At 55.8% G+C, this 23,262-nt stretch overlaps 1 protein-coding gene across 1 annotated transcript in view; it reads left to right on the top strand.

The window, feature by feature from the left end:
* Lama5 (laminin subunit alpha 5) overlaps positions 1-23,262 on the top strand; it is a 49,338-nt gene that overhangs the window by 16,777 nt on the left and 9,299 nt on the right. Inside the window, exons 3-50 of the mRNA XM_021195201.1 lie at positions 140-257; positions 1,223-1,341; positions 1,425-1,595; positions 1,706-1,803; positions 6,095-6,210; positions 6,323-6,441; positions 6,533-6,623; positions 6,743-6,877; positions 7,075-7,137; positions 9,405-9,545; positions 9,627-9,764; positions 9,864-9,998; positions 10,085-10,219; positions 10,295-10,432; positions 10,926-10,978; positions 11,215-11,320; positions 11,419-11,468; positions 11,553-11,658; positions 12,083-12,182; positions 12,343-12,499; positions 12,648-12,786; positions 12,972-13,114; positions 13,191-13,297; positions 13,373-13,526; positions 13,841-14,001; positions 14,078-14,186; positions 14,589-14,686; positions 14,766-14,967; positions 15,132-15,258; positions 15,650-15,789; positions 16,158-16,273; positions 16,368-16,579; positions 16,887-17,091; positions 17,265-17,409; positions 17,583-17,723; positions 17,825-17,986; positions 18,193-18,294; positions 18,383-18,466; positions 19,534-19,764; positions 20,333-20,446; positions 20,620-20,747; positions 20,917-20,997; positions 21,097-21,311; positions 21,581-21,681; positions 21,893-22,073; positions 22,163-22,312; positions 22,903-23,054; positions 23,149-23,259. Of these exons, the coding sequence (XP_021050860.1) occupies positions 140-257; positions 1,223-1,341; positions 1,425-1,595; positions 1,706-1,803; positions 6,095-6,210; positions 6,323-6,441; positions 6,533-6,623; positions 6,743-6,877; positions 7,075-7,137; positions 9,405-9,545; positions 9,627-9,764; positions 9,864-9,998; positions 10,085-10,219; positions 10,295-10,432; positions 10,926-10,978; positions 11,215-11,320; positions 11,419-11,468; positions 11,553-11,658; positions 12,083-12,182; positions 12,343-12,499; positions 12,648-12,786; positions 12,972-13,114; positions 13,191-13,297; positions 13,373-13,526; positions 13,841-14,001; positions 14,078-14,186; positions 14,589-14,686; positions 14,766-14,967; positions 15,132-15,258; positions 15,650-15,789; positions 16,158-16,273; positions 16,368-16,579; positions 16,887-17,091; positions 17,265-17,409; positions 17,583-17,723; positions 17,825-17,986; positions 18,193-18,294; positions 18,383-18,466; positions 19,534-19,764; positions 20,333-20,446; positions 20,620-20,747; positions 20,917-20,997; positions 21,097-21,311; positions 21,581-21,681; positions 21,893-22,073; positions 22,163-22,312; positions 22,903-23,054; positions 23,149-23,259 (6,300 nt within the window). The remainder of the gene's footprint in view (positions 1-139; positions 258-1,222; positions 1,342-1,424; positions 1,596-1,705; positions 1,804-6,094; positions 6,211-6,322; positions 6,442-6,532; positions 6,624-6,742; positions 6,878-7,074; positions 7,138-9,404; positions 9,546-9,626; positions 9,765-9,863; positions 9,999-10,084; positions 10,220-10,294; positions 10,433-10,925; positions 10,979-11,214; positions 11,321-11,418; positions 11,469-11,552; positions 11,659-12,082; positions 12,183-12,342; positions 12,500-12,647; positions 12,787-12,971; positions 13,115-13,190; positions 13,298-13,372; positions 13,527-13,840; positions 14,002-14,077; positions 14,187-14,588; positions 14,687-14,765; positions 14,968-15,131; positions 15,259-15,649; positions 15,790-16,157; positions 16,274-16,367; positions 16,580-16,886; positions 17,092-17,264; positions 17,410-17,582; positions 17,724-17,824; positions 17,987-18,192; positions 18,295-18,382; positions 18,467-19,533; positions 19,765-20,332; positions 20,447-20,619; positions 20,748-20,916; positions 20,998-21,096; positions 21,312-21,580; positions 21,682-21,892; positions 22,074-22,162; positions 22,313-22,902; positions 23,055-23,148; positions 23,260-23,262) is intronic.

Below are 23,262 nucleotides of genomic sequence, written 5' to 3'. Positions count from 1 at the left end.
GGGACGACATTTCAGAGTCAAACCTGAATAGCTCGTCACAGACCTGCCTCTGCGTCGCTTGGTGTACCTCACACCTAAGAGTGTGGGATGTTACTTGGAAGGACGCAGTGTCTGACGTCACACCCCCTGTCCCCTGCAGGTGTTCCACGTGGCCTATGTGCTCATCAAGTTTGCCAACTCACCTCGGCCTGACCTCTGGGTGCTGGAGCGGTCCACAGACTTCGGCCACACTTATCAGCCATGGCAGTTCTTTGCCTGTGAGTGTCCTTAGCTGCAGGACTGGAGTCCTTGCGGTGGGCCTATAGTTGCTTCAAGGCCCCTGATGCCAAGCAAGCCCTGACCTCTGTGGTGGCCTCTTTAGGGTTCATTGCTGCCAGCGCCACCTAGGAGTAGATGGGAGCTTATTGACTCCCACGCTTGACCTTGGACATAGCTGGTGTCACACTGGTGGTACCAGGAATCTTTGGGCCATTTTATGGCTCCTCTAGATAGGCTTCAGCTCAGGCAGCTCCCGTGGTAACAAAGCAGGCCTGGCAGCTGTGGGCCTACCTCCTGCCAGCTTTACTGGCTGTGGCAGGAGACAGCTGGAGTCCTTGGCAGGCCTGGCCGGCCACATGCCACCTGACCAGTTATGTTGGCAGGGTGGGGGTACTCTGATTAGCTAGGCCTGGTGACACGTCCCCCAAAACTCCCTGGCCAAGAGTGGGAGAGGGGTGACTGCAGACTGTGCCTGCAGAGAAGTTAAGGAACCATTCTCTGGTATGTCCCAGGAAGAGAGAGGCCTGGGCAATGTGGTAGCAAAGGCTCTGCAGTCCAGGCTGCATTGAGCAAGGGTTTTGTTTTGTTTTGTTTTAAGCTTTATTTATTTATTTATTTATTTTAAAAGAGTTACTATGTATACAGCATTCTGTCTGCATGTATGCCTGCAGGCCAGAAGAGGGCACCAGATCTCATTATAGATGGTTGTGAGCCACCATGTGGTTGCTAAGAATTGAACTCGGGACCTCTGGAAGAACAGCCAGTGCTCTTAACCTCTGAGCCATCTCTCCAGCCCCTAGCTAGGGTTTTGATGTCTGTTGGATAACTCCAGCTGGTCAGTAGAACATGGGGCAGCAGTCTGTGTTTCAGAGTGTGTAGGCAGCACAGGGATGCTAGGCTGGGGCCCAGGATGGGTGTCTATATCTGGTATCTGTTACCCTACCTTCTTACCCGTTTCCTGCAGCCTCCAAGAGGGATTGTTTGGAGCGATTTGGACCTCGGACTCTAGAGCGCATCACGCAGGATGACGACGTCATCTGCACCACAGAATACTCTCGAATAGTGCCTCTGGAGAATGGCGAGGTGGGGTGCACAGCCGTGCTTGTCTGGGGGTGGTGGGTCCCTGTTGTTTCTGAGCCTAGCCTCATCTACCATACCTTCTGCAGATTGTGGTGTCCTTGGTAAATGGGCGCCCTGGGGCCTTGAACTTCTCCTATTCACCACTACTTCGAGACTTCACCAAAGCCACCAACATCCGCCTGCGGTTTCTGCGAACCAACACACTCCTGGGCCACCTCATGGGCAAGGCGCTGCGGGACCCCACTGTCACCCGCAGGGTGAGCACGTGGGTGTGGCTGGAAACTTGTAGAAGCTCTGGGGGTGGGTGGATGGGTTGGTGTAGGTGGCATGATCAGGTAACACCTAACGCTCATGGCCTCCACTGTAGTATTATTACAGCATCAAAGACATCAGCATTGGCGGTCGCTGCGTCTGTCATGGCCACGCAGATGTCTGTGACGCCAAGGACCCCTCGGATCCTTTCAGGTGAGACCTGTGGCTCTCTGTCTGTCTGTCTGTCCTCATCTACCCACCCGCCCATCACAGCTCTGACTTCCCAATGGGACCTGCACTGTCTGCTACACCGAGTCCCTGTTTCCCCTTCTGAAGAGGTAGAACTATGTGAACCTCTCAGGTTGTCCTGGTCTTGAGTGGCGACTTACCTGATGCCACGGACCCAGGGCCTTTGGGATGGGCATCAGTGATAGCCATGATCCCTTGGCACGCACCCACATCCCCAGGTGGATGTGTCCCATTTGTCCAGGCAGCCTATCCCAGCTCTGCTTTGTGCACTTCCCTAAGGCACAAAGACTCTCTGTTGCCTTCCTCCTTGACCTTTACCACACTCAGGGTAAGGGCCAAGGTCAAGGGCAAGAGCAGCAAGTCCTCCCCATTTAGTGTACCTAGTGCTCCTGTAACCTCTTGCAAGCAAGCAGTGCTTTAGCCTGGCCCTGGGCCTGACAGCCGAGCTCCCATAACCCACCCAGAGCCAGATGACTAGGCAGAAGCACCCAGTATCTACCCCCACCACCCACCAGATGCCACCACACGATTTGTATCTGAGTCTAGAGCCTCCGGTGGCCTGACCCCCTCCGCCCTGCACTCCCCCCAGTAAGCCCTTACCTAAATGGATGCCCAGAGCCTGGCACCATAGCCCTTACTCTGCCTGGAAGCTGTTCTCGGCATAGCCCTTCCTTTCCTCTTCTTCCCTTCCCTCCCCACTGGCAGCAGCCAAATATTGAGCTTCTAACAGACAAGGCCCTGTGGGCATAAATAAGCACAGCTGCTCTGAGGAGGTAGCCAGGATCCATCACTCTCCACCTCCACCAGCCGAGTCAGAACAAAGAGGGGACAGGCGAGGATAGAGCCTCGGGGCAGAGTTGGAGGTGGCCGGGATAGAGATGCAGGGTGGAGCTGGCAGTGGTTAGCCCATGTGAGACACTCATGTCCTACCCAGTACATCCTCCCCTGTCCCCTCAGCATGCCCCAGAACACTCCCACAAGATGCAAACAGCTCACCTGCCACCTCCATTGCCTCAAAGTTTTTGGTCCTAAGTCTTGAGCTGAACTCAATATAGGGTCTCTCCTGGGGCCTTAACAGGCTCCAGGTTATAGAGGAAGTAGATGAAGCTAAGACACTGGGATGAGAGCTTGCACACATGCACACATGCTTGTGCACACACACACTGATGAAGCTGTCTACTGCAGAGCAACTTAAGCAGTAATGGCACGGTGTCCCCAGCTGAAGGACTCAGGCAGGCAGGCTGCAGTCCCAACCTTCTGGGAACACTTGTGGGAATGAGTCTTTGGCAGTGCGGCTCCAGGCACTGCTGATTGCCCTGGGAAATTAAATGCCAAGTGGGAGTATAGCTCCCTATGGCCAGGAATGGATGAGGCCCATTAGTAAACCAAATTAGCCTTCGGAAAGAAGTGGGGCCCAGCATCTGGGTCCGTCCTTACCTGCTGGGAGAGGCTCACTACTGTGCCTGTCTCACATGCTCAGGCCTGAACTGAGCCCAGCCCTCCTTTCAGGGTTTGAGGAATGGCGTATGCTGGCATTTTCCCCAGAGCCACAGACTTCAACAAAATATTATCTCAGAGCTCCAGCCTGTGCTTTCAAACCAGCCAATGCGTTCTTCCATTCATCACTTGCTGCCTCTCTAGAGATGAGGTCACCTGTTCCTGCAGCAGAGAGGGGAGGTCTCATTGCCGCCTTTCCCTCATCCTGTCTATCCAGTGTGGTTCCCACCCCCACTTGTCCATACCATGGCTCTACCTCTGATGAAGAAGCTAAGTCTTGTGCATGCTAAGCAAGCGCTGTACCAATGAGCCCCAGCCCAGTGTTCTTGCTTTTGTCGAGCACAGGCTTGTCTTGAACTGGCTCTGTACCTTGGGCAGGCTTTCTGTCTCAGCCTCTAGGGCAGCTGTGATGACAGGGTGTCCCACGAGGCCTGGCAGCCTGCATTCTGTCACAGGTTTGCCTGGCTCAGGTAGACCCAGATGTTCGGAGATACCCGGCTCCTCCCCACATGACCCGGTCCTCAGCCCCACAGCCTTCCTACTTGGGACACTTGTCTCTGTCACCTTCTTGTTCCCAGTTCCTGTTCTCACAGCCCCTTGTTCCACCGGACTGCTTTCCATTTTCCGAAGTGTGCCACTTAGTGGGTGACTGTCTGCTAGTTACCTTTGGAAGACAGCTGCTAAACTAGGGCATTGTTGTCTTTGATTCTTTTTTGATGACGGTGCCTTCAGACCTTCGGAGGAGTTCTTTACCTGGATCAGCTTTAGGTCCTTGTCGGGTCCAGGGTCCCGATGTTGATGAGCTGATGTTGGCGTTGCTGCTGTGTTTGTATGACCTCTGCCTGTGCACCCTGTGGATCCAGTCGGAAGTGTGGAGGGGGGTGTCTCTGGTTCTGAGATCTCAGAATGCACGTGTCTTTGTTAACTGGGTGGCCATGGTCTTCCTTCCCCTCTTCTGTGCCCTCTTACAGTGGTCCCTGTCTGAAAACACCTTGTGTTTTCCTTTTGTCTTCTCAGTGGCCTTCCCTCAGAGAATGTCCCCTTGGAGAATGTCCCCTTGAAGAATGTCCCCGTTAGCTCTGTCTGTTCTGTTGTTTACCCACTCTGTTGAAAATCCTTAATTTCATTTTCCTTTAAAAAAATATCTTTAAATTTTTATATGTATGAGTGTTTTGCCTGCACGTATGTATGTGTCCCACATGTTTTGCCTACATGAATGTATGTGTCCCACATGTGTGCCTTGTACCTGAGGAGGCCAGGAGAGGGTGTCAGATCCATGTGTGTACTAGAAATCCAACCCTGGCCTTAGAAAAGTAGCCAGTGCTCTAACCACTGAGCCAGTTCTCCAGCTCCAGGGTCTGTGTCCAGAGTCTCACCATGTGACTCTGGTTGGCTCACCATGTAGATGAGGCTAGCCTGGAATTCTCTATACATACAAGACTAGTCTTGATTACACAGATCCACCTGCCTCTGCCTCCCAACTGCCAAGATTAAAGGCGCCCCCCACCGCATTGGGTTTGGCTTTTTTTTTTTTTTTTAAATAATTTAATAATTGCATTCTTTCAATTCTAGAAGTTCTAACTAGTCATTTTTTCACATCTGCCTATTTTTAGATTCCTTTGTTTATAGTCATTCCAAAACATTCTTTTACAGCATTTACCAGATTGCTTCATTAAACGGAGTTGGGCCCCAGTCTGCCGTGTGTGGCATCTGCAGACGCTCTTGTGTCCTTCCTTTGCAAGGCCTCCTGGGGGGCTCTGTGTAGCCAATTACCCATTGGCCAGCCTTGCACCCACTTTATACTGACTCCTTCCTTTCCTTATGAGCTCAGAGATGCCTCTTAACCAGGTAGATCGCTCAAAACGAGATGGCCTGTGGCTCTGCCTCAGCTGGGTTAGTCTGAATGGCTGCTGTCTATCTGTCCTGGCAGGTAGTTCCTTCCTTCTCCTACATGGAGCCTGAGGCTTTCCCAGAAGCCTTTGAGATGGATCAGGAAGCAGAACTGACTCCCAAGGCCCTAGGACCCCTGATGGGGATCAGTGGGAGTCGAGCTTGATGGCTTGAGGCTCTGAGTTCCTGGCACACACAGATAGGCTTCTGGCCTCTTGCTCAGGAAATGCGTATGCTGCCCCTTTGAGTGGGCTGGCTGTGACCCTGCCACACGCTAGTAGAACGTAGGAGGTGTTGGTTTATACAACGCAGATGCTCCAGTCTTGAGCTCATCTCCAGCCAGCTGTCCCCCTGCCCACTGGGACAGCGGCAGGCCTCCGGCCTTTGGAAAGAGGAAGTAGTTCTTGGCCACTAGCCCCTGGGGAAATGCCCTAGATATGTGGGGGTGTCTGACTGACAGAATTTCACAAGCTGAATAAGATCCAGGTCTCTGGGTAACTAATGTATTCCTTCCTTAGAACTGGATCAAGGCTTGGGTGTAGGTGGTATTGAGAGAGCCAAGGTTCCACCTGTGTTAGTGCCTAGGCCCCACCCCAACATCAACACATAACCTAATGGAGTCACTGAGATCCTGACATAGGGAGTCTGTCTCTTTCTTCCCTATTCTCTAAGGCTCAAGTTATATGCAGAGCCATTGCGATGGGAGCTGGAAGTCCAGACCAGAGCTTACTGCATGACAGCTGGGGAACTCTGGGGAGGGGAGCCTGTGCCCACACACAGGCTGGCAATGTCCTAGGACGTACCACCCACCTCGTCTCTAGCCCTCTGACACAGGGGTGGGTCCTGACTCCTCTCCGTCCCTTCGTAGGCTGCAGTGTGCCTGCCAGCACAATACATGTGGAGGCTCTTGTGACCGATGCTGTCCAGGCTTCAACCAGCAGCCGTGGAAGCCTGCCACCACGGACAGCGCCAACGAGTGCCAGTGTGCGTATACCACACTAGTAGTAGTCGCTACCTGCACCCATGGCTCACGGAATATGTCCCAGGGGTTCCAGGGCCATGGAAGGCATGCTAACCGTTGGCCCTGACTCCGCAGCCTGCAACTGCCACGGCCATGCCTACGACTGTTACTACGACCCTGAGGTGGACCGGCGCAATGCCAGCCAGAACCAGGACAACGTGTACCAGGGTGGAGGCGTCTGCCTGGATTGCCAGGTGGGCTAGGCAAAGGCCAGCGGTGTAGATGGCCGCATGATGAGAATAGGGACATGCCTGGATTTAGTGAGTTCTATGTCTGTATCTTCAGCATCACACTACGGGTATCAACTGCGAGCGCTGTCTGCCTGGCTTCTACCGTGCCCCTGACCAGCCGCTCGACTCACCTCATGTCTGTCGGCGTAAGTAGAGCTGTGTTCTTAAGCCTTGGAGGCTGCAAGTCTTAGGGATCCCCCTCCCACCCCAGGAGACCAAACCATAGCTCCCTATTTTAGGACTCTCTTCTCCCTGTCTGTTTCAGCGTGCAACTGTGAGTCAGACTTCACGGATGGGACCTGTGAAGACTTGACGGGCCGCTGTTACTGCAGGCCGAACTTCACAGGAGAGCTGTGTGCCGCCTGCGCTGAGGGCTACACGGACTTCCCACACTGCTACCGTGAGGGCCAGCGAGGAACTCGGGGTGGGGGCTATTTGGGAAGGCCCAGGGTCACAGTCTGATGGGATCAAAGGGCCTAGGAAGGGTGGAAGAAGACCCAGGGAGTCGCCCAGAGCCCCTGGGTGGTCTGTGGTACCCAGGCCAGAGAGAGCCTGCTCCACAGACCTGGTGGACATGTATGCTGTCTCCTCCTTCAGCTCTGCCTTCATTTCCCCACAATGACACGAGAGAACAGGTGCTTCCCGCCGGACAGATCGTGAGTAAGTACCCTGAAGTCATCGGGACCCACAGGACGAAGCTGTGCACGGACGGCCAGTTATTATCTTAGTCACCTTTCCTTTAGTCTGTTAACTTTTAAAGTTAATTTTTATTTCATGTGTATGCATGTTTGTGTGTGTGTCTGTCTGCCTGGTGCTCACAGAGGCAGAAAAGATGTTGGATCCGCCAGGTCCTGGAGTTACAGTTCTGAGCCACCACGTGGGTGCTGGGTCCTGAATCGCCTTCCTTTGCAAGAGTAGCTAGCGCTCTTAACTGCTGAGATGTATCTTCAGGACGGTCCCATGAAAACCCTTCCAGAAGCTCTGCTTGGGGCTACAGCGGCGGTGCAGCACTTGGCCTGGCTTTTGCAAAGCCCTGGGCTTCATTGTCAGTACCTCAGCAAACACAGAAGGCAAATAGCCCCCTCCACGCACCCTGAACTCCGTGTGTGTGTGCCCATTCTTATAAACAAACACTGCAGTGAACCACACATGCCGTTTAGGGGTCGTGTCTTCCCTACCACTATTGTGTAAACATGGCCTTCCACAGCTGTGTTATAGACGGATGGAGCATCGAATTAACCAGCCATCCTGCCTGCCTTCAGAGAGATGCTCCGACAAACACCCGGGCATGAACGACGTCTCATGGTCTCCCTCCACAGGGTGTTTCCCAGACGTCAGCAGGCTCTCTGGCTTAGCAGACTTTCATATGTTGTGGCCTTTTGCCCAGGTGCCAAGTCGGCTCCCTAACATAAGACAGCAGTATTGGTGCACTGACTGTGTGCCTAGCTGCTGGCTGGACCGTCGCTGACCTGCACAGTAGCCTCTGCTGTCCGCTTAAGTGGAGACCTCTCTCCTAACAGAGACAGAGGCCCCTCCTCAGTGTTTCTGGGTTGGGGGTTGCACCTTTTAGATGATTTTTCTTGTTGGCAGGATCGTATCCTTCTGGGGCGGGACAGAAGTGGATGCCGTTTCTCAGTAGCCTGGCCCTGAGTGTTTGTGTGTGATATCTCTGGCTGGTTTGGAATGCCTGCAGATGTCACCTTCCAGCCCGTTCCTCCTGACTTATCCACCCACCTTCTTTGCCCTTCAGTTCTTTAGCCGTAGGAACTTTCTCTCCTGGAGTTTCCCTGCAATTCCACTATCACTGGAGGGGAGGGGCAGTAGCCTGACCCCTGACTGCCCTTGTTGACGTCAGTCTGGGCCTCACCTGTCCTCTTGTCCTTCTTCTTTTCCAGCTAACCTTTCCTTTCTGGACTTCGCTAGCTGGAGGGGCAAAGTGTGTTCCGGTTGGCTGTGCCCTCACTAGTGGCTTTGAGAGTTTGCTGCCTTTTTATTTATTTATTTTTTTTTTGAGATGGGTTTCTTGCATAGCCCTGGCTGCCCTGGGACTAGCTATCTAGCTCTGTAGACTAGGCTGGGCTCAGGCTCCCAGAGGTCCAACCACTTACCTCTGACCCCCAGCGCTGGGATTAAAGGCCACTGCCATATGTCTTCACTGCCATATGCCTTCCTGTCTATATTCTGATTACTCAGCTACTGCAGTGCTCTCCACCAGCCGCAGGCCATTATTCCTGTCAGGATCAACAATCAGATGTTCAAAGTACTCTTGGCTGCATGATTTGGGCACCCAGTGGGCTTTCTTCTTTCGTCCCAACTCCCAGAAATAATGATAAATCTGGAAGATTCTGTCTGGCTCGTCATTTTAGTCTTTCCCTGCCTTTGTGCTTTTGTTAATTAGGAGCCTCTGTTAAAACTGTGATGAATTAATAGCTGCGTTGGTGGTGGTAATGGCGGTGTGTGCGTGCGTTTTTAAAGATTTATTTATTATATGTAAGTACACTGTAGCTGTCTTCAGACATTCCAGAAGAGGGAGTCAGATCTTGTTACAGATGGTTATGATCCGTGTGTGTGTGTGTGTGTGTGTGTGTGTGTGTGTTTTAAGGCCAGGGTCTCACTATGTAGCCTTGGCTGGCCCAGAGCTATCTGTGTAGACCAGGCTGGCTTTGAACTCACAGAGATCCACCTTCTTTTATTCCTCAAGTTAGGGACTAAAGGCATGCACCACCATACCCAGCCACATAGGTGGTTTGAATCTGCACGGTTTTCCTAAAGTACCAGCTTTAGAAGTTTTTTTTACTCCTTTTTAGGTCCTAATTTGTGCTATGTTAATGTGTAAAAAATGTGACTTTATAAAAAAAGCTGGTCTTTCATGCAGGAGGATTGGCTTCTGCCTGTGTCTAAGCCCCCTGTCCCCACCTTCCTCCCAGACTGTGATTGCAATGCTGCAGGGACCCAGGGCAATGCCTGCCGGAAGGACCCGAGGTTGGGACGGTGTGTCTGCAAACCCAACTTCCAGGGCGCCCACTGTGAGCTCTGTGCTCCTGGATTCTACGGGCCTAGCTGCCACCGTGAGTGCCGCCCCTCACCCACTCGTGAGATGCCCCTGCACCAAGTACTCTCTGACTGACCAGTTGTTTCTCTCTCTGCAGCATGCCAGTGTTCCAGCCCTGGGGTCGCCAGCAGCCTCTGTGACCCAGAGTCCGGCCAGTGCATGTGCCGCACCGGCTTTGAGGGGGACCGGTGTGACCACTGTGCCCTTGGCTATTTCCACTTCCCTCTCTGTCAGCGTGAGTGGCATCCCTCCAAGTGGGCACAGGTGGCCGGGGTGCCCGAGGGACAGCTCGCTCCCTCCTGTCAGGATCCCAGTAACACATCCTACTCTGCAGTGTGTGGCTGCAGCCCAGCAGGGACCCTGCCTGAAGGCTGTGACGAGGCCGGCCGCTGCCAGTGCCGACCCGGCTTTGACGGTCCTCACTGTGACCGATGCCTTCTGGGATACCATGGGTACCCCGACTGTCACGGTGAGCAGAGAATTAGAGCAAGAAGGACTCAAGCCGTCCCCACAGGACCAGGGTCTGACCCCTACCCCCTGCCTGTGTGCCCACAGCTTGTGCCTGTGACTCTCGGGGGGCCCTGGATCAACAGTGTGGAGTGGGCGGTTTGTGCCGTTGCCGTCCTGGCTACACCGGTGCCACCTGTCAGGAATGTAGCCCCGGCTTTTATGGCTTCCCCAGCTGTATCCGTAAGTTTCTTGGGAGAATGGAGTTGTGCCAATCGTAGCCCTACCTTGCACCCATGCACTGATCTCTTCCCACAGCCTGCCACTGCTCTGCTGAGGGTTCCTTGCATACAACCTGTGACCCGACAACCGGCCAGTGTAGGTGCCGACCCCGAGTGACAGGACTACATTGTGATATGTGTGTGCCAGGTGCCTATAACTTCCCCTACTGCGAAGGTGAGCTGGGGGGGTGATGCAGAGGAGGGTGGTCCTGTTTGTGTGATCTGTGCACTGTTCACAGAAGTCGGCTCATGTATGCATCCAAGGACTGTGTTCTGCAGCTGTGTGCTGTGTGTTTTTAAGGGTGTTCATGTGCTGTGTTCACGTGTGATATTTCCGTGTGCCGCGTGTGTTCCGAGATTTGTGAATGTTCATGCATGTGAATCATTCATGTGATTGCTCTGTGTGCATGTTACATGCATCCATTGTGTGGGGGTGATCGTCCGTGTGTATTCACATATGTAGCCATGTGCTGTGTGGCCACTTGCAGCATGGGGTTGGGGGGAGACATGTGTGCCCTTGCCTTGGTGGCAGGCATGGGGAGGTTTGTGTTTTCACACCTGTTCACAACCACAGGAGGGACTTGGGTTCCATCTGAGACTGGGGAGCCCCTGACCTTGGGGAAGCCCTGTCACTGAGGAACGATCACAGTGTGGTTCTCTCTCCATAGCTGGCTCTTGTCATCCTGCTGGTCTGGCCCCAGCCAATCCTGCCCTTCCTGAGGTAAGCATAGGCTTGGCCATGGTGCAGGATTAGGCAGGAGACCCAGCTCGCCTAAAACCCGAAGCCCAGAGCGACCCTGGTTTCTGCTGCTGCTGCTTGTTTGCTGAGGCAGCCTTAGGGCTCATTTGTTCCTTCTGCTGGTCCTTTATTTCCATTCTGGGTGGCTGCCAAGCATGGGGTAAGGGTGAATGAGGGGCTTCGGCCCTTTTCTTTCCCACAGTCGTACTCTCTCCCAGGCACAGGCTCCCTGTACGTGCCGGGCTCACGTGGAAGGGCCAAGCTGTGATCGCTGTAAACCTGGGTACTGGGGACTGAGCGCCAGCAACCCTGAAGGCTGCACACGTGAGTTCGCCCTAGAGAAGGGATGGTTAGGGCTTTGAGGGGTAGACCTGTCCCCCCCATCCTGTCCCCCAGGCTCAATGCTGCTTTGCTCTCCCCAGGCTGCAACTGTGACCCACGAGGCACACTGGGTGGAGTTACTGAGTGCCAGGTAAGTCAGGGTGTCTGAGTATTGGGTTGGGGTCTAGGGTTAAGTGTATTACCTCACCATGTCTCACTTCCTGTTCTTCCCCAGGGCAATGGGCAATGCTCCTGCAAGGCTCATGTGTGTGGCAAGACCTGTGCAGCCTGCAAGGATGGCTTCTTCGGCCTGGATCATGCTGACTATTTTGGCTGCCGTAGTAAGTGCTCATACATGGACCCCCTAGTCAATGTCTATACTGTGTGATGCGCACTGGAAGACTGAGGCCCAGGAAGGTACAAGTGGGTCAGGCATGGAGGGGTCTCACTCTGACAACAGCCAGAGGATCAGATGTTCACCACCCCCATACCCCAGCCCTGCCACCACCAGCCTGTGCTGGGTCTATCTCTGTTCAGACACATGGCCCCTTTGCTCCATCCTGTGTTCATAGCAGACATCACTAATCCATCCCAGTTCCCTTCCCCCTACCCCCAAGCAGACCCGAAGAGCTGATGTTAGTTTATCTACTAAGGGTGGGTAGAGAGAGATGTGCCTATGGGGCCTAACCTGGAGGGTTGCGAGAGGGGCCCCTGAGGGTGCTAGGGGCTAGGCAGCCTCTGACTCTATTTTTTTTTTCAACACAGGCTGCAGGTGTGATGTTGGTGGTGCCCTGGGTCAAGGCTGTGAACCAAAGACAGGTGCCTGCAGGTGCCGCCCTAACACCCAGGGGTCCACCTGTAGCGAGTAAGTTCCTGCCACTGACTGGGCCTGGGCTGGGGAGGCGGCATGAACAGTATTCCCGTGTTCTTGCCAGGAGCCCACATGGTACCCGGCTACCCCTGGGAAATCTGGGTGGCCATGTAGGGCCCATGCCTGTCCCACTCAGACACCTGTTCCACGGCAGGCCAGCGAAGGACCACTACTTGCCAGACCTGCACCACATGCGGCTGGAACTAGAGGAGGCGGCCACTCCCGAGGGCCACGCTGTGCGCTTTGGCTTCAACCCCCTGGAGTTTGAGAACTTTAGCTGGAGAGGCTACGCGCACATGACGGCAATCCAGGTGAGCCGTGCCGCCCCCTCCCTGGGCTTGGTGCCCTCTTCCGCTGGGTCTCTGGGGTGTGGCCAGCAGAGAGCAAGCAACACCTCGGGATCCGGGGACTCAGGTTGACGGTCAGAGGAGTGACATTGTTGTCTTAACACTACCACAGCCCAGGATTGTGGCCAGGCTGAATGTGACCTCCCCTGACCTCTTTCGGCTGGTCTTCCGATATGTCAACCGTGGATCAACCAGCGTGAATGGGCAGATCTCTGTTCGCGAAGAGGGCAAGCTTTCCAGCTGTACCAACTGTGAGTGCGGTCTGCTTCCTTTTTCCTTTTCTACCCCGTACCACCCGAGCCATGCGGTTAGTGGACCCGGCCTGCATCACCCTCATCCTGGCGCCTTGGGAGTCGCATGTTACGTGGGGGAAGTTCAGACTCGGGAGTGGTCTGTGGAGCGAGCCTGAGCATCTTACCCTCTCCACCCACCCCAGGCACAGAGCAGAGCCAGCCAGTGGCCTTCCCACCCAGCACTGAACCTGCCTTTGTCACTGTGCCCCAGAGGGGCTTTGGGGAACCATTTGTGCTGAACCCCGGCATCTGGGCCTTGCTGGTCGAGGCCGAAGGTGTACTCTTGGTGAGGCAAGGGCCGCGGCAGGGCGGGGTGGGCCCCGGGCCCCAGAGCCTTTGTACTCACCCCCCATCTCTCTCAGGACTACGTGGTCCTACTGCCCAGCACCTACTATGAGGCAGCTCTCCTACAGCATCGAGTAACCGAGGCCTGTACCTACCGTCCCTCGGCCCTGCACTCCACAGAGAAGTAAGGTCCTGCCGGATGAGTTAGGGCTGGATCCTGTGTGGACTTGTGCTGACCTCCTCCGTCTCTCTCCTCCAGCTGTCTCCTCTATGCTCACCTACCCCTGGACGGCTTCCCTTCAGCCGCTGGAACTGAGGCCCTGTGTCGCCATGACAACAGCCTGCCCCGGCCCTGCCCCACAGAGCAGCTCAGCCCCTCACACCCGCCGCTGGCGACCTGCGTTGGCAGTGATGTGGGTATCTGAGGGCCTGTGGGGGATGGGGTGGGAGCTGTGGACCTTAGGCTGGAGGAGGGACCTATCTCAGTGGTGGAGTGAGTGCAAGACAAGGTTGTAAGATGGTGAAGCTGCCGTGCATGGCCCAGAGTGGCTGCGGCTGTCCCCAGTGGACACTGGGTGTAAAGCAGATTCACCTAGCTTTTTCTGCCTCCTCCATCACATGGATCGGCCCTCTCCTGCTTGGAGATGCCCCGGGCTCCAAGATCTAGCTGTAGGAAGCCGTGGGAAGGATGAGAACTATGGAGCTCTGGTTACCCTGCCCTTCTCAGGTGGACATCCAACTCGAGATGGCAGTGCCTCAGCCTGGCCGATATGCTCTCGTGGTGGAATATGTTGGTGAGGATTCACACCAGGAGATGGGAGTGGCTGTGCACACCCCTCAGAGAGCCCCCCAGCAAGGGGTGCTCAACCTCCACCCCTGCCCATATAGGTAAGCTTAGAACAGGAAAGGGCAGATGGGAGGACCCTGCCCCGGGCTTTCCATTTACAGTCCACCCCTCCCTCAGCTCCTTGTGCCGGAGTCCGGCTCGGGACACCCAGCATCATCTAGCCATCTTCCACCTGGACTCCGAGGCTAGCATCCGGCTCACAGCTGAACAGGCTCACTTCTTCCTGGTAAAGCTCCCTGAGCCCTTGCCCCGGGGTGGCTTATGCTAGCATATTAGAGAACAGAAACTCTGGGTTCCAGGAGCTCCTGTGGTGTGGGGCTGCAGTGTAGTTTGGTCTTGCCTGTGAGATCTGGCTGTGTTCTTTCCCTCTGAGCTGAGAGCCCGAGATAGAGATGAGGTGGAGGCAGAATAGATAGGTGGGGGCGCCACGGGGGTTGGGTTACAACCCTAGAAACCATCACCAGTTCTCTGTCCCGAGTGTGGGCTCCAGGCAGAAGACAGAGCGAAGGAGTGTAGGCTCAGCCGACTCCTGGCATCTAAAGTTTGTGGTCAGCCGTCCAGATCCCACCGCTCCTCCTGTCCTCAGCTGCTTGGGGAGTAGTAGCCTATCGCCCATTTCCCCCCACAGCACAGCGTCACCCTGGTACCCGTGGAGGAGTTCAGTAGTGAGTTTGTGGAGCCCCGGGTCTTCTGTGTGAGCAGTCATGGAACTTTCAACCCCAGCAGGTACTGGGGCTGGGAGTGGCTAGGGTGAGGAGCTGGGAACTGTCGCCAGGAGAGTGTTCTCACTCACGGTGCTCCCCAGCGCTGCCTGTCTAGCCTCCCGATTCCCGAAGCCACCACAGCCCATCGTCCTCAAGGACTGCCAGGTCTTGCCGCTGCCTCCCGACCTGCCTCTGACTCAGTCTCAGGAGCTCTCACCGGGTGCACCCCCAGAGGGACCACAGCCTCGGCCACCAACTGCGGTGGATCCTAGTGCAGAGCCCACCTTGCTGCGCCACCCACAGGTTGAGGGCTCAGGGCGGACGGAAGCCTCTCCAGGGGTGGGTGGGGGCGAGGCAGGGAAGGGCTCTTGGTCCCTGTCCTCTGCCACCCCGTGACAGAGGCTGCAGACAGAGGCGGGACCAGCTGTTCCTTACTCTGGCCACTCATCGGAGACTCTCTTCGACAGGGCACGGTGGTCTTCACCACCCAGGTGCCCACCCTGGGCCGCTACGCCTTCCTGCTGCATGGCTACCAGCCGGTCCACCCCTCCTTCCCTGTGGAGGTACTCATTAATGGCGGCCGCATCTGGCAGGGTGAGTAGCAAGGGGAAAAAACCCGGACACTGTCAAAAATTTCAAACTAAGTGCCAAACGGTCACAGTGAGTGGTACCACTGTATTAGAGCTCTTCATGTCTGTCAGGAGTGGTGAGACGAAAGTTTGATTATAAGGTGCTTGGAGGGCTCAGTCACTTGTTCATGGGGTACTTGATCACGTGTGGCTACCTGTCATTCACAAAGAACGAGGCCTGGTCTGCCAGGTAGGCTCTCTGCCTGTGACATACCAGCACCTGGAGTGCTTAGCACAAGGCCTATCCTGTCTGTGTTCCCTGATATCTCTAACTGCCCTACACCCAGTCTCGATTGGCCATGCAGCTAGAGGGCTTGATACTGGAGGCCTGACCTTCCCGTTCTGACCCCTGCCAGGCCACGCCAACGCCAGCTTCTGTCCTCATGGTTATGGCTGCCGTACCCTGGTGTTGTGTGAGGGTCAGACGATGCTGGACGTTACGGACAATGAGCTCACCGTGACCGTGCGTGTGCCAGAAGGCCGGTGGCTCTGGCTGGTGAGCCTCAGGGCTGGTTTGCCACTTGCAAAGTGGCCTTCCCTTTACACCCGTCCCCTATCTGTGGGTCTCAGCTTGAGTATATCACCTGATTTGTCAGGGTATCTCCCATCACAGGTGCACCATTGGAGGGGCTCTAGAACCGAGCCACTAAGCCTAGCTGGTGGACAGAAGTGGAAGGGGAGGCTGGGTAACAGGAAAGAAGGGGACCTGAGCAATGCTAGATTCTTGCCTTGTTGTCCCTTCACTGCCTGCCACACTAGGACTACCATGCTCTGGCCTTAGCTAGTCTGAGGGGTCTGCCCAAATACCCCCAGCCAAGCCCTCCTGCTGGACCCTTGCAAAGGTGACCAGGTCTTGTTCCGTAGGACTACATACTCATTGTCCCTGAGGATGTTTATAGCTCCAGTTACCTCCAAGAGGAGCCTCTGGACAAATCCTATGACTTCATCAGCCACTGTGCCACCCAGGGCTACCACATTAGGTGGGCTGGGTTGTGGTGGGACAGGGGGCCTTGGTGGGGGGGAGGCACAAGGGTCAGGCCAGGAGCCAGGCTCACCGTTTACCCCTCAATGTAGCCCCAGCAGCTCATCTCCGTTCTGCCGGAATGCCGCCACCTCCTTGTCTCTCTTCTACAACAACGGAGCCCTCCCTTGTGGCTGCCACGAGGTGGGCGCCGTAAGTCCCACGTGCGAACCCTTCGGGGGCCAGTGCCCCTGCCGGGGTCACGTCATTGGCCGTGACTGCTCCCGCTGTGCCACCGGCTACTGGGGCTTCCCCAATTGCAGGCGTGAGTACCCAGTGCTCAGAGAATCAGAGCCAGTGGGCATGGTGGGCAAGGGAACATTCTGGAGCTTCACTGACTGCACGTCACTTCCTGTCTGTGCTCCTCAGGCAGCTAGCAGCCTGGGTGACGTGCACTGTTTCATGGGCTTGTCTAACGGGGTCTAGGAAGTGTAGCCCTAACAGTGACACATCGGAGCCTGGCAGGGGTAAAAGTAGGGTAGTGTCCCCGCCCTTCCCTACCACATCCTTAAGGGCTGCACCTGGGGCTTGAACGGGGCAGAGGGGTCAACCGGTACTGTCAACCCCAACAGCCTGTGACTGTGGAGCCCGCTTGTGTGACGAGCTCACAGGCCAGTGTATCTGTCCACCACGCACTGTGCCCCCTGATTGCCTGGTCTGCCAGCCTCAGAGCTTTGGTTGCCATCCCTTGGTGGGCTGTGAGGAGTGTAACTGCTCAGGGCCTGGCGTCCAGGAGCTGACAGACCCCACCTGTGACATGGACAGCGGCCAGTGCAGGTGAGTCCCGCCGACGGCACCCCACAATCGTGTGGGATCTCGGGTCAGGGAGAGCATCGCCTCTCACACCGCACTCTTGTTACTCTCAGACCACACTCTAGGGGCCGGGATCCTGTGGGGTCTGCACGACCCAGGGCTAGAAGGGGACTCACCTAGCCTTTGTCCACACACAGATGCAGACCCAATGTAGCTGGACGTCGCTGTGATACCTGTGCCCCGGGCTTCTATGGTTATCCTAGCTGTCGCCCCTGTGACTGTCACGAGGCAGGCACCATGGCTAGCGTGTGTGACCCTCTCACAGGCCAGTGCCATTGCAAGGTGAGCAGGGGCTTGTATCCCAGGCCCCTTCCTTACATATCTGTTTCCGTTGAGCCATGGTCCTCCTGGGCAGGTGGGGCTTTCTGAAAGCTTTGGGGGACAACGACAAAAACTGGCCTATGGTCTGGCTCTTAACGCATAGCTAACTGGCCTTGATTGTCCTCTGCCCATAGGAGAACGTGCAGGGCTCAAGATGTGACCAGTGTCGCGTGGGGACCTTCTCCTTGGATGCTGCTAACCCCAAGGGCTGTACCCGCTGCTTCTGCTTCGGGGCCACAGAGCGCTGTGGGAACTCTAACCTTGCCCGCCATGAGGTATCCTGGTCTAGCCTGGGACTGAGGTGGGAGCCACTAGAGGGCCCCCAGAGTGCAGGGCAAGGCCACGTTTCCACTCTGACCCCCGCGTGTGCTCACAGTTCATGGACATGGAGGGCTGGGTGCTGTTGAGCAGTGACCGGCAGGTGGTTCCCCATGAGCATCGGCCTGAGATGGAGCTGCTGCACGCAGATCTGCGCTCTGTGGCTGACACTTTCTCAGAGCTGTACTGGCAGGCTCCACCCTCCTACCTGGGAGACAGGGTGAGCATTTGGTTTGAGGGGTTGTACTCTGAGGCAGGAAGTGCTCTGGGGCACTGGGGAGCATGGGTGGCAATGTGGTCACATCCCAGGGACCTTGCGGCTACATTGTATTGTAAAGGGAGCAGGAGAGGTACCCAGGTAAGGGTGCTTGTGGGTAAGGGTGGGTGTGGCAAAGAGGGAGACCGTTCCCACTGTGCTGGTTCCAGGTGTCATCCTACGGTGGAACCCTCCACTATGAGCTGCACTCAGAGACCCAGCGAGGTGATATCTTCATTCCCTATGAGAGCCGGCCAGATGTCGTGCTGCAGGTTGTGGGGCGTGGTGGGTGTGGCCCAACTGGGAGAGTGGACCAGCCCAGTTGCCAGCTCTCACCTGGTCCATGTGTCTGGTTCTCAGGGCAACCAAATGAGCATTGCCTTCCTGGAACTGGCGTACCCTCTGCCTGGCCAGGTTCACCGAGGACAGCTACAGCTGGTAGAGGTGAGCAGAGCTGGCCTGGAGCCCAGCAGGGGCCCAAAGGGCCATTGCTCTCACTGTCTCCATGATGGAGAACGCTGATGTTAGAAGGAGACAGAGGCTGCCGGGTTTCCTTTCTGATCATCCATGATGGGTCATCTCTGGTTCTAAAACCCTCGAACACAGTGGGTGAGCTCTGAGGCACTGTGGGAGCCCCTCTTTGTCTCTCACTCGGGCTCTCTCCCTTTTAGATGACCTCACTTGAGACACAGCAAGGACCACTTCCAGTTTGTAGCTTGATCTTTTTTTAGTTTATTACATTTTATTTATTTATGAGATGTGTGTGTTATATTCACATGCACACGCCCTCACGCATGCACGTTATAGCATACACATGGAATCAGCGGACAACTCTCAGGACTTGATTCTCTTCTACCATGCAGGTCCTCAGTACTCAATACTCAGCTTGTCAGCTTGAGGGTGGCAGGCGCCGTTGTCCATTGAGCTGTCTCACAGCTTGAGGGTGGCAGGCGCCGTTGTCCATTGAGCTGTCTCACGTAGCCTTGTAGCTTTCTTTTGAAAAATGTCCAGTGCTCTGTGGTTAAGAGCACTGGCTGCTCTTCCAGAGGTCCTGAGTTCAATTCCTAGCAACCACATGGTGGCTCACAACCATCTATATGTACATGCTGAGTACTGATATACATGAAATACATAAATCTTTAAAAAACAAAGAAGCTTTTAAAACGTCCTTTGATGAACAGATTCTTGATATCCTGAAGTTTATCAAGTTTTCACGATTATTCAGTTTATGTGTCTTATTTGTGAAAACATTTGCCTCTCTGATGTCAGAAAGGACCCATTTATATGTTCTTTTAACAACTTGAACTATCTTCTTTGCGTATTTAAGTTCTTAATATACCTGGAGTTGCCTTTGGGATGTGAAGTAGGAGCCTAGCTGCTCACTGTCACCATGGGTGACCGCTGGAGCCCCCTCCTCCTGTGATCTGTGTGCGTGCACCCCATCCTCTCCATGGAGGTCGGTTCTGCACTCCCTGCTCTGCCCCAGCTGAGGTCTTACCTTCGCCCCACAGGGGAACTTCCGGCACTTGGAGACTCACAACCCAGTGTCCCGAGAAGAACTCATGATGGTGCTGGCGGGCCTGGAGCAGCTGCAGCTCCGTGCTCTCTTCTCACAGACTTCTTCCAGTGTCTCCTTGCGTAGAGTGGTACTAGAGGTGGCTAGCGAGGCTGGCAGGGGGCCTCCAGCCAGCAATGTGGAACTGTGTATGTGCCCTGCCAACTACCGTGGGGACTCATGCCAGGTAAAGGGGTGAGGGTAGGCGCTTAGCCATGAAGGTCCTCCCCGCAGGTCCTTCCCCGAGCATACTCTGCCAGCATCTGCTTTCTACCCTGTCCCATGTCTGCCCCCGAGTGTCGTCCTCTCTACCTCGCAACCTGCATACTTGCTCAGGCGGCTGCTGATCCTCACCTGTTGTCCCAGCATTCACCACTGCCTACCCCTCCCCCCATACACACAGCTGCTGTGACGTGTCCATTGCTCACCCAGGACCCACACAGTCAGCATCCCTGACCCACCCTGATTCCCACTCTCTCCTCCCTCACCTGGGGATCTGGGTAGTCTAGCATGATACCCAGGGAACATTTGTGTCTGACCACCACTAGAAAAAGATGTTCAGGGTAGAAAGAAGGTGGCCCTGGTCGGTCACTAGTCCCACTGGCTGGTCATTCCTGAGCCGTGATATCCACATCCAGAATTACGTCCATAAGTCTAGAAGCCCAACAGACATGGCCAGCAGTGCTGGTGTCCAACTCCCTATGATCCAGTGGGGCTGGCATCCAGTCACTAATGCCCTACCCACCTTTCTCCAGGAATGTGCCCCTGGCTATTACCGGGACACCAAGGGTCTCTTCCTCGGCCGATGTGTCCCCTGTCAGTGCCATGGCCATTCAGATCGCTGCCTTCCTGGCTCCGGCGTTTGTGTGGTGAGTACTCTAAGCAGGGTGGCCAGGAAGACCCCAGAACCTATGGTTCCAGATAAACTCAGACCCAGAACCAGGATGCACACTAGCTGGCTTAGAGCTGTCCCTGGAGTTGGGATGAGGTGGGGTGAGGTGAGGTTTGCTGCTCTCCGCACTGACCATGGACTGTGCCCTAGGGCTGCCAGCACAACACAGAAGGGGACCAGTGTGAGCGTTGCAGGCCTGGCTTCGTCAGCAGTGATCCCAGTAACCCTGCATCCCCCTGTGTGAGCTGTCCTTGCCCCTTGGCAGTGCCCTCCAATAAGTAAGTAGCTGGTCTCCTCTGCAGCACCTGAGCAGCTAGGGCAGGCCCATTAGGTGGGAACCCAGCACCAGGCGCCTGTCCTGATGGATGGGGTGGGAACTCCCACACCTCGAGGCTGCCCCGATGGAGAGGTGCTACTGTGTCACAACTGCTTATCTTGCCCTTACAGTTTTGCAGACGGTTGCGTCTTAAGAAATGGCCGAACCCAGTGCCTCTGCAGGCCGGGCTATGCCGGTGCCTCCTGCGAGCGGTAACTAGGCGGGGTGAATCTCTACTGATGACAGGGTGCCCTGAGCAGGGCCACCAGACCCTGACCGTCCCCCTCTCCACTCCTTGTCACCATCCCTAGGTGTGCACCTGGCTTTTTTGGGAACCCTCTGGTGCTGGGCAGCTCCTGTCAGCCCTGCGACTGCAGCGGTAATGGTGACCCCAACATGATCTTCAGTGACTGCGACCCCCTGACAGGTGCCTGTCGAGGCTGCCTCCGTCACACCACTGGGCCCCACTGTGAACGCTGTGCCCCTGGCTTCTATGGCAATGCTTTGTTGCCAGGCAACTGCACCCGTAAGCACTGAGTGGGATCTTGGGTGCACCCTGAGAACAGGTTATATGCCGGTGTAGCCAGGCCACCTTCCCACATAGTCGCCAGCTTCACGGTCAGACCCTGTCCCTGCCTTGCCCCCTTCAGGGTGGAGCTGTAAGGAGGAGAGCCAAACTGGACCAGTGATGTTGTGAATGTGGGGTGCGAGAGGCCAGGACCAAATAATGGGAAAGACAGCAGGAAGAACTGAACTGGGGGACAGAGCAGTAACCACAGCCCCCACTTTCTGCAGGGTGTGACTGTTCCCCATGTGGGACAGAAACCTGTGATCCCCAGAGTGGGCGCTGCCTGTGCAAAGCAGGCGTGACTGGACAACGTTGTGACCGCTGTTTGGTAGGGCTGGCAGTGGCCTGAGGACGGGGCGGGCTAGGAGGGAGGAACCAGGCCTGTGGAGGAAGTGTGCTGAGGGAGAGTCCTGGTCTGTGGAGAAATGGGCCAGGGAGAGCTTTGGCTGGTCCTGAGGAGCCTGAGCTAGCCCAGGTTTCCAGGGCTGCCGGTGTGATGCTGAGGGCTAGACAGGCTGTGACAACGAGGTGTATCACAGGAAGGACACTTCGGTTTTGAGCAATGCCAGGGCTGCCGCCCTTGTGCCTGTGGACCAGCTGCCGAGGGCTCCGAGTGCCACCCTCAGAGTGGTCAGTGTCACTGCCAGCCAGGGACCACAGGACCCCAGTGCCTCGAGTGTGCCCCTGGCTACTGGGGGCTCCCGGAGAAGGGCTGCAGACGTGAGTACAGGAGTGTGGGAAGGCAGGGAGGAGAGAGGCAGGCATCCCTGGGTGCCTACAGTCACATCTGCCTACCCCTCTTCCTGCAGGCTGCCAGTGTCCCCAAGGCCACTGTGACCCACACACGGGCCACTGCACCTGTCCCCCGGGGCTCAGCGGGGAACGCTGTGACACCTGCAGCCAGCAGCACCAGGTGCCTGTACCGGGCAGGCCTGGGGGTCATGGCGTACACTGTGAAGGTAAGCCTTCCCTCTACTGTTCTCCATCTTTCCCCACTATTTCTACAGTGCCTCGTATTTGGGGTTCCCAGGCCTGGTGGGCTAATGTTCTTTCCCTGTATTGATTCTCGACATCCCAGAGGGGACCCCAGCTGCCCGTATCCATTTTCTGAGGATTTCCACAACTCTATGCTAACCTGGTATCCACCTTTTGATATCTATCCCACTTGGGGATGTCACTCCAGTACTGGGCACTGTCCCTTCGGTGGATCTCACTGCCTGGGATTCTCCCTAATAAAGTGTTCCATAATCTCAGGCCAGCTTCCTCCTGCCCAGATGGGGGCCTTCACTTGACCCTGGAATGACGATGCCTTTGCTGACCTTGTGTCCCTATAACACTGACGTAACTGGCACAGTTCAGTCTCTTAGGCCGGCCTCTCATGCGTCTCTGACCCTTTGCTGACCCTGTTTTCCTGATTAAGTTCTGCCCGGGCCCATTCACTCCATATTTATTACCCATAACCCTAGTGCTGGTTTCTTGTGCCGACCCGCCTGTCTCTGTGGTCCCTGGCTCACCCATGTCCTCCATACCCACTCTCCCCTGCCTCCAGTGTGTGACCACTGTGTGGTCCTGCTCCTGGATGACCTCGAGCGGGCTGGCGCCCTCCTCCCCGCTATCCGTGAGCAGCTGCAGGGTATCAACGCCAGCTCCGCAGCCTGGGCCAGACTGCACAGGCTGAATGCCTCCATTGCTGACCTGCAGGTATTTCACGCCCACCCGCCCACCGCCCTGCCTCCTCTGGCTGGCTGGCTGTGTGGTGCTTAACCTTTCCTCCCCCCCCCCCCGCCCCCTACAGAGTAAACTTCGGAGCCCACAGGCACCCCGCTACCAGACCGCACAGCAGCTACAGACTCTAGAGCAGCAGAGTACAAGCCTTCAACAGGATACGGAGAGGCTGGGCAGTCAGGCA

Source organism: Mus pahari, chromosome 3, assembly GCF_900095145.1.
Source record: "Mus pahari chromosome 3, PAHARI_EIJ_v1.1, whole genome shotgun sequence".
Taxonomy (NCBI): Eukaryota; Metazoa; Chordata; class Mammalia; order Rodentia; family Muridae; genus Mus; species Mus pahari.
The sequence above is the reverse complement of the archived record's forward strand: the minus strand, read 5'-3'. Positions and strand labels throughout refer to the sequence as shown.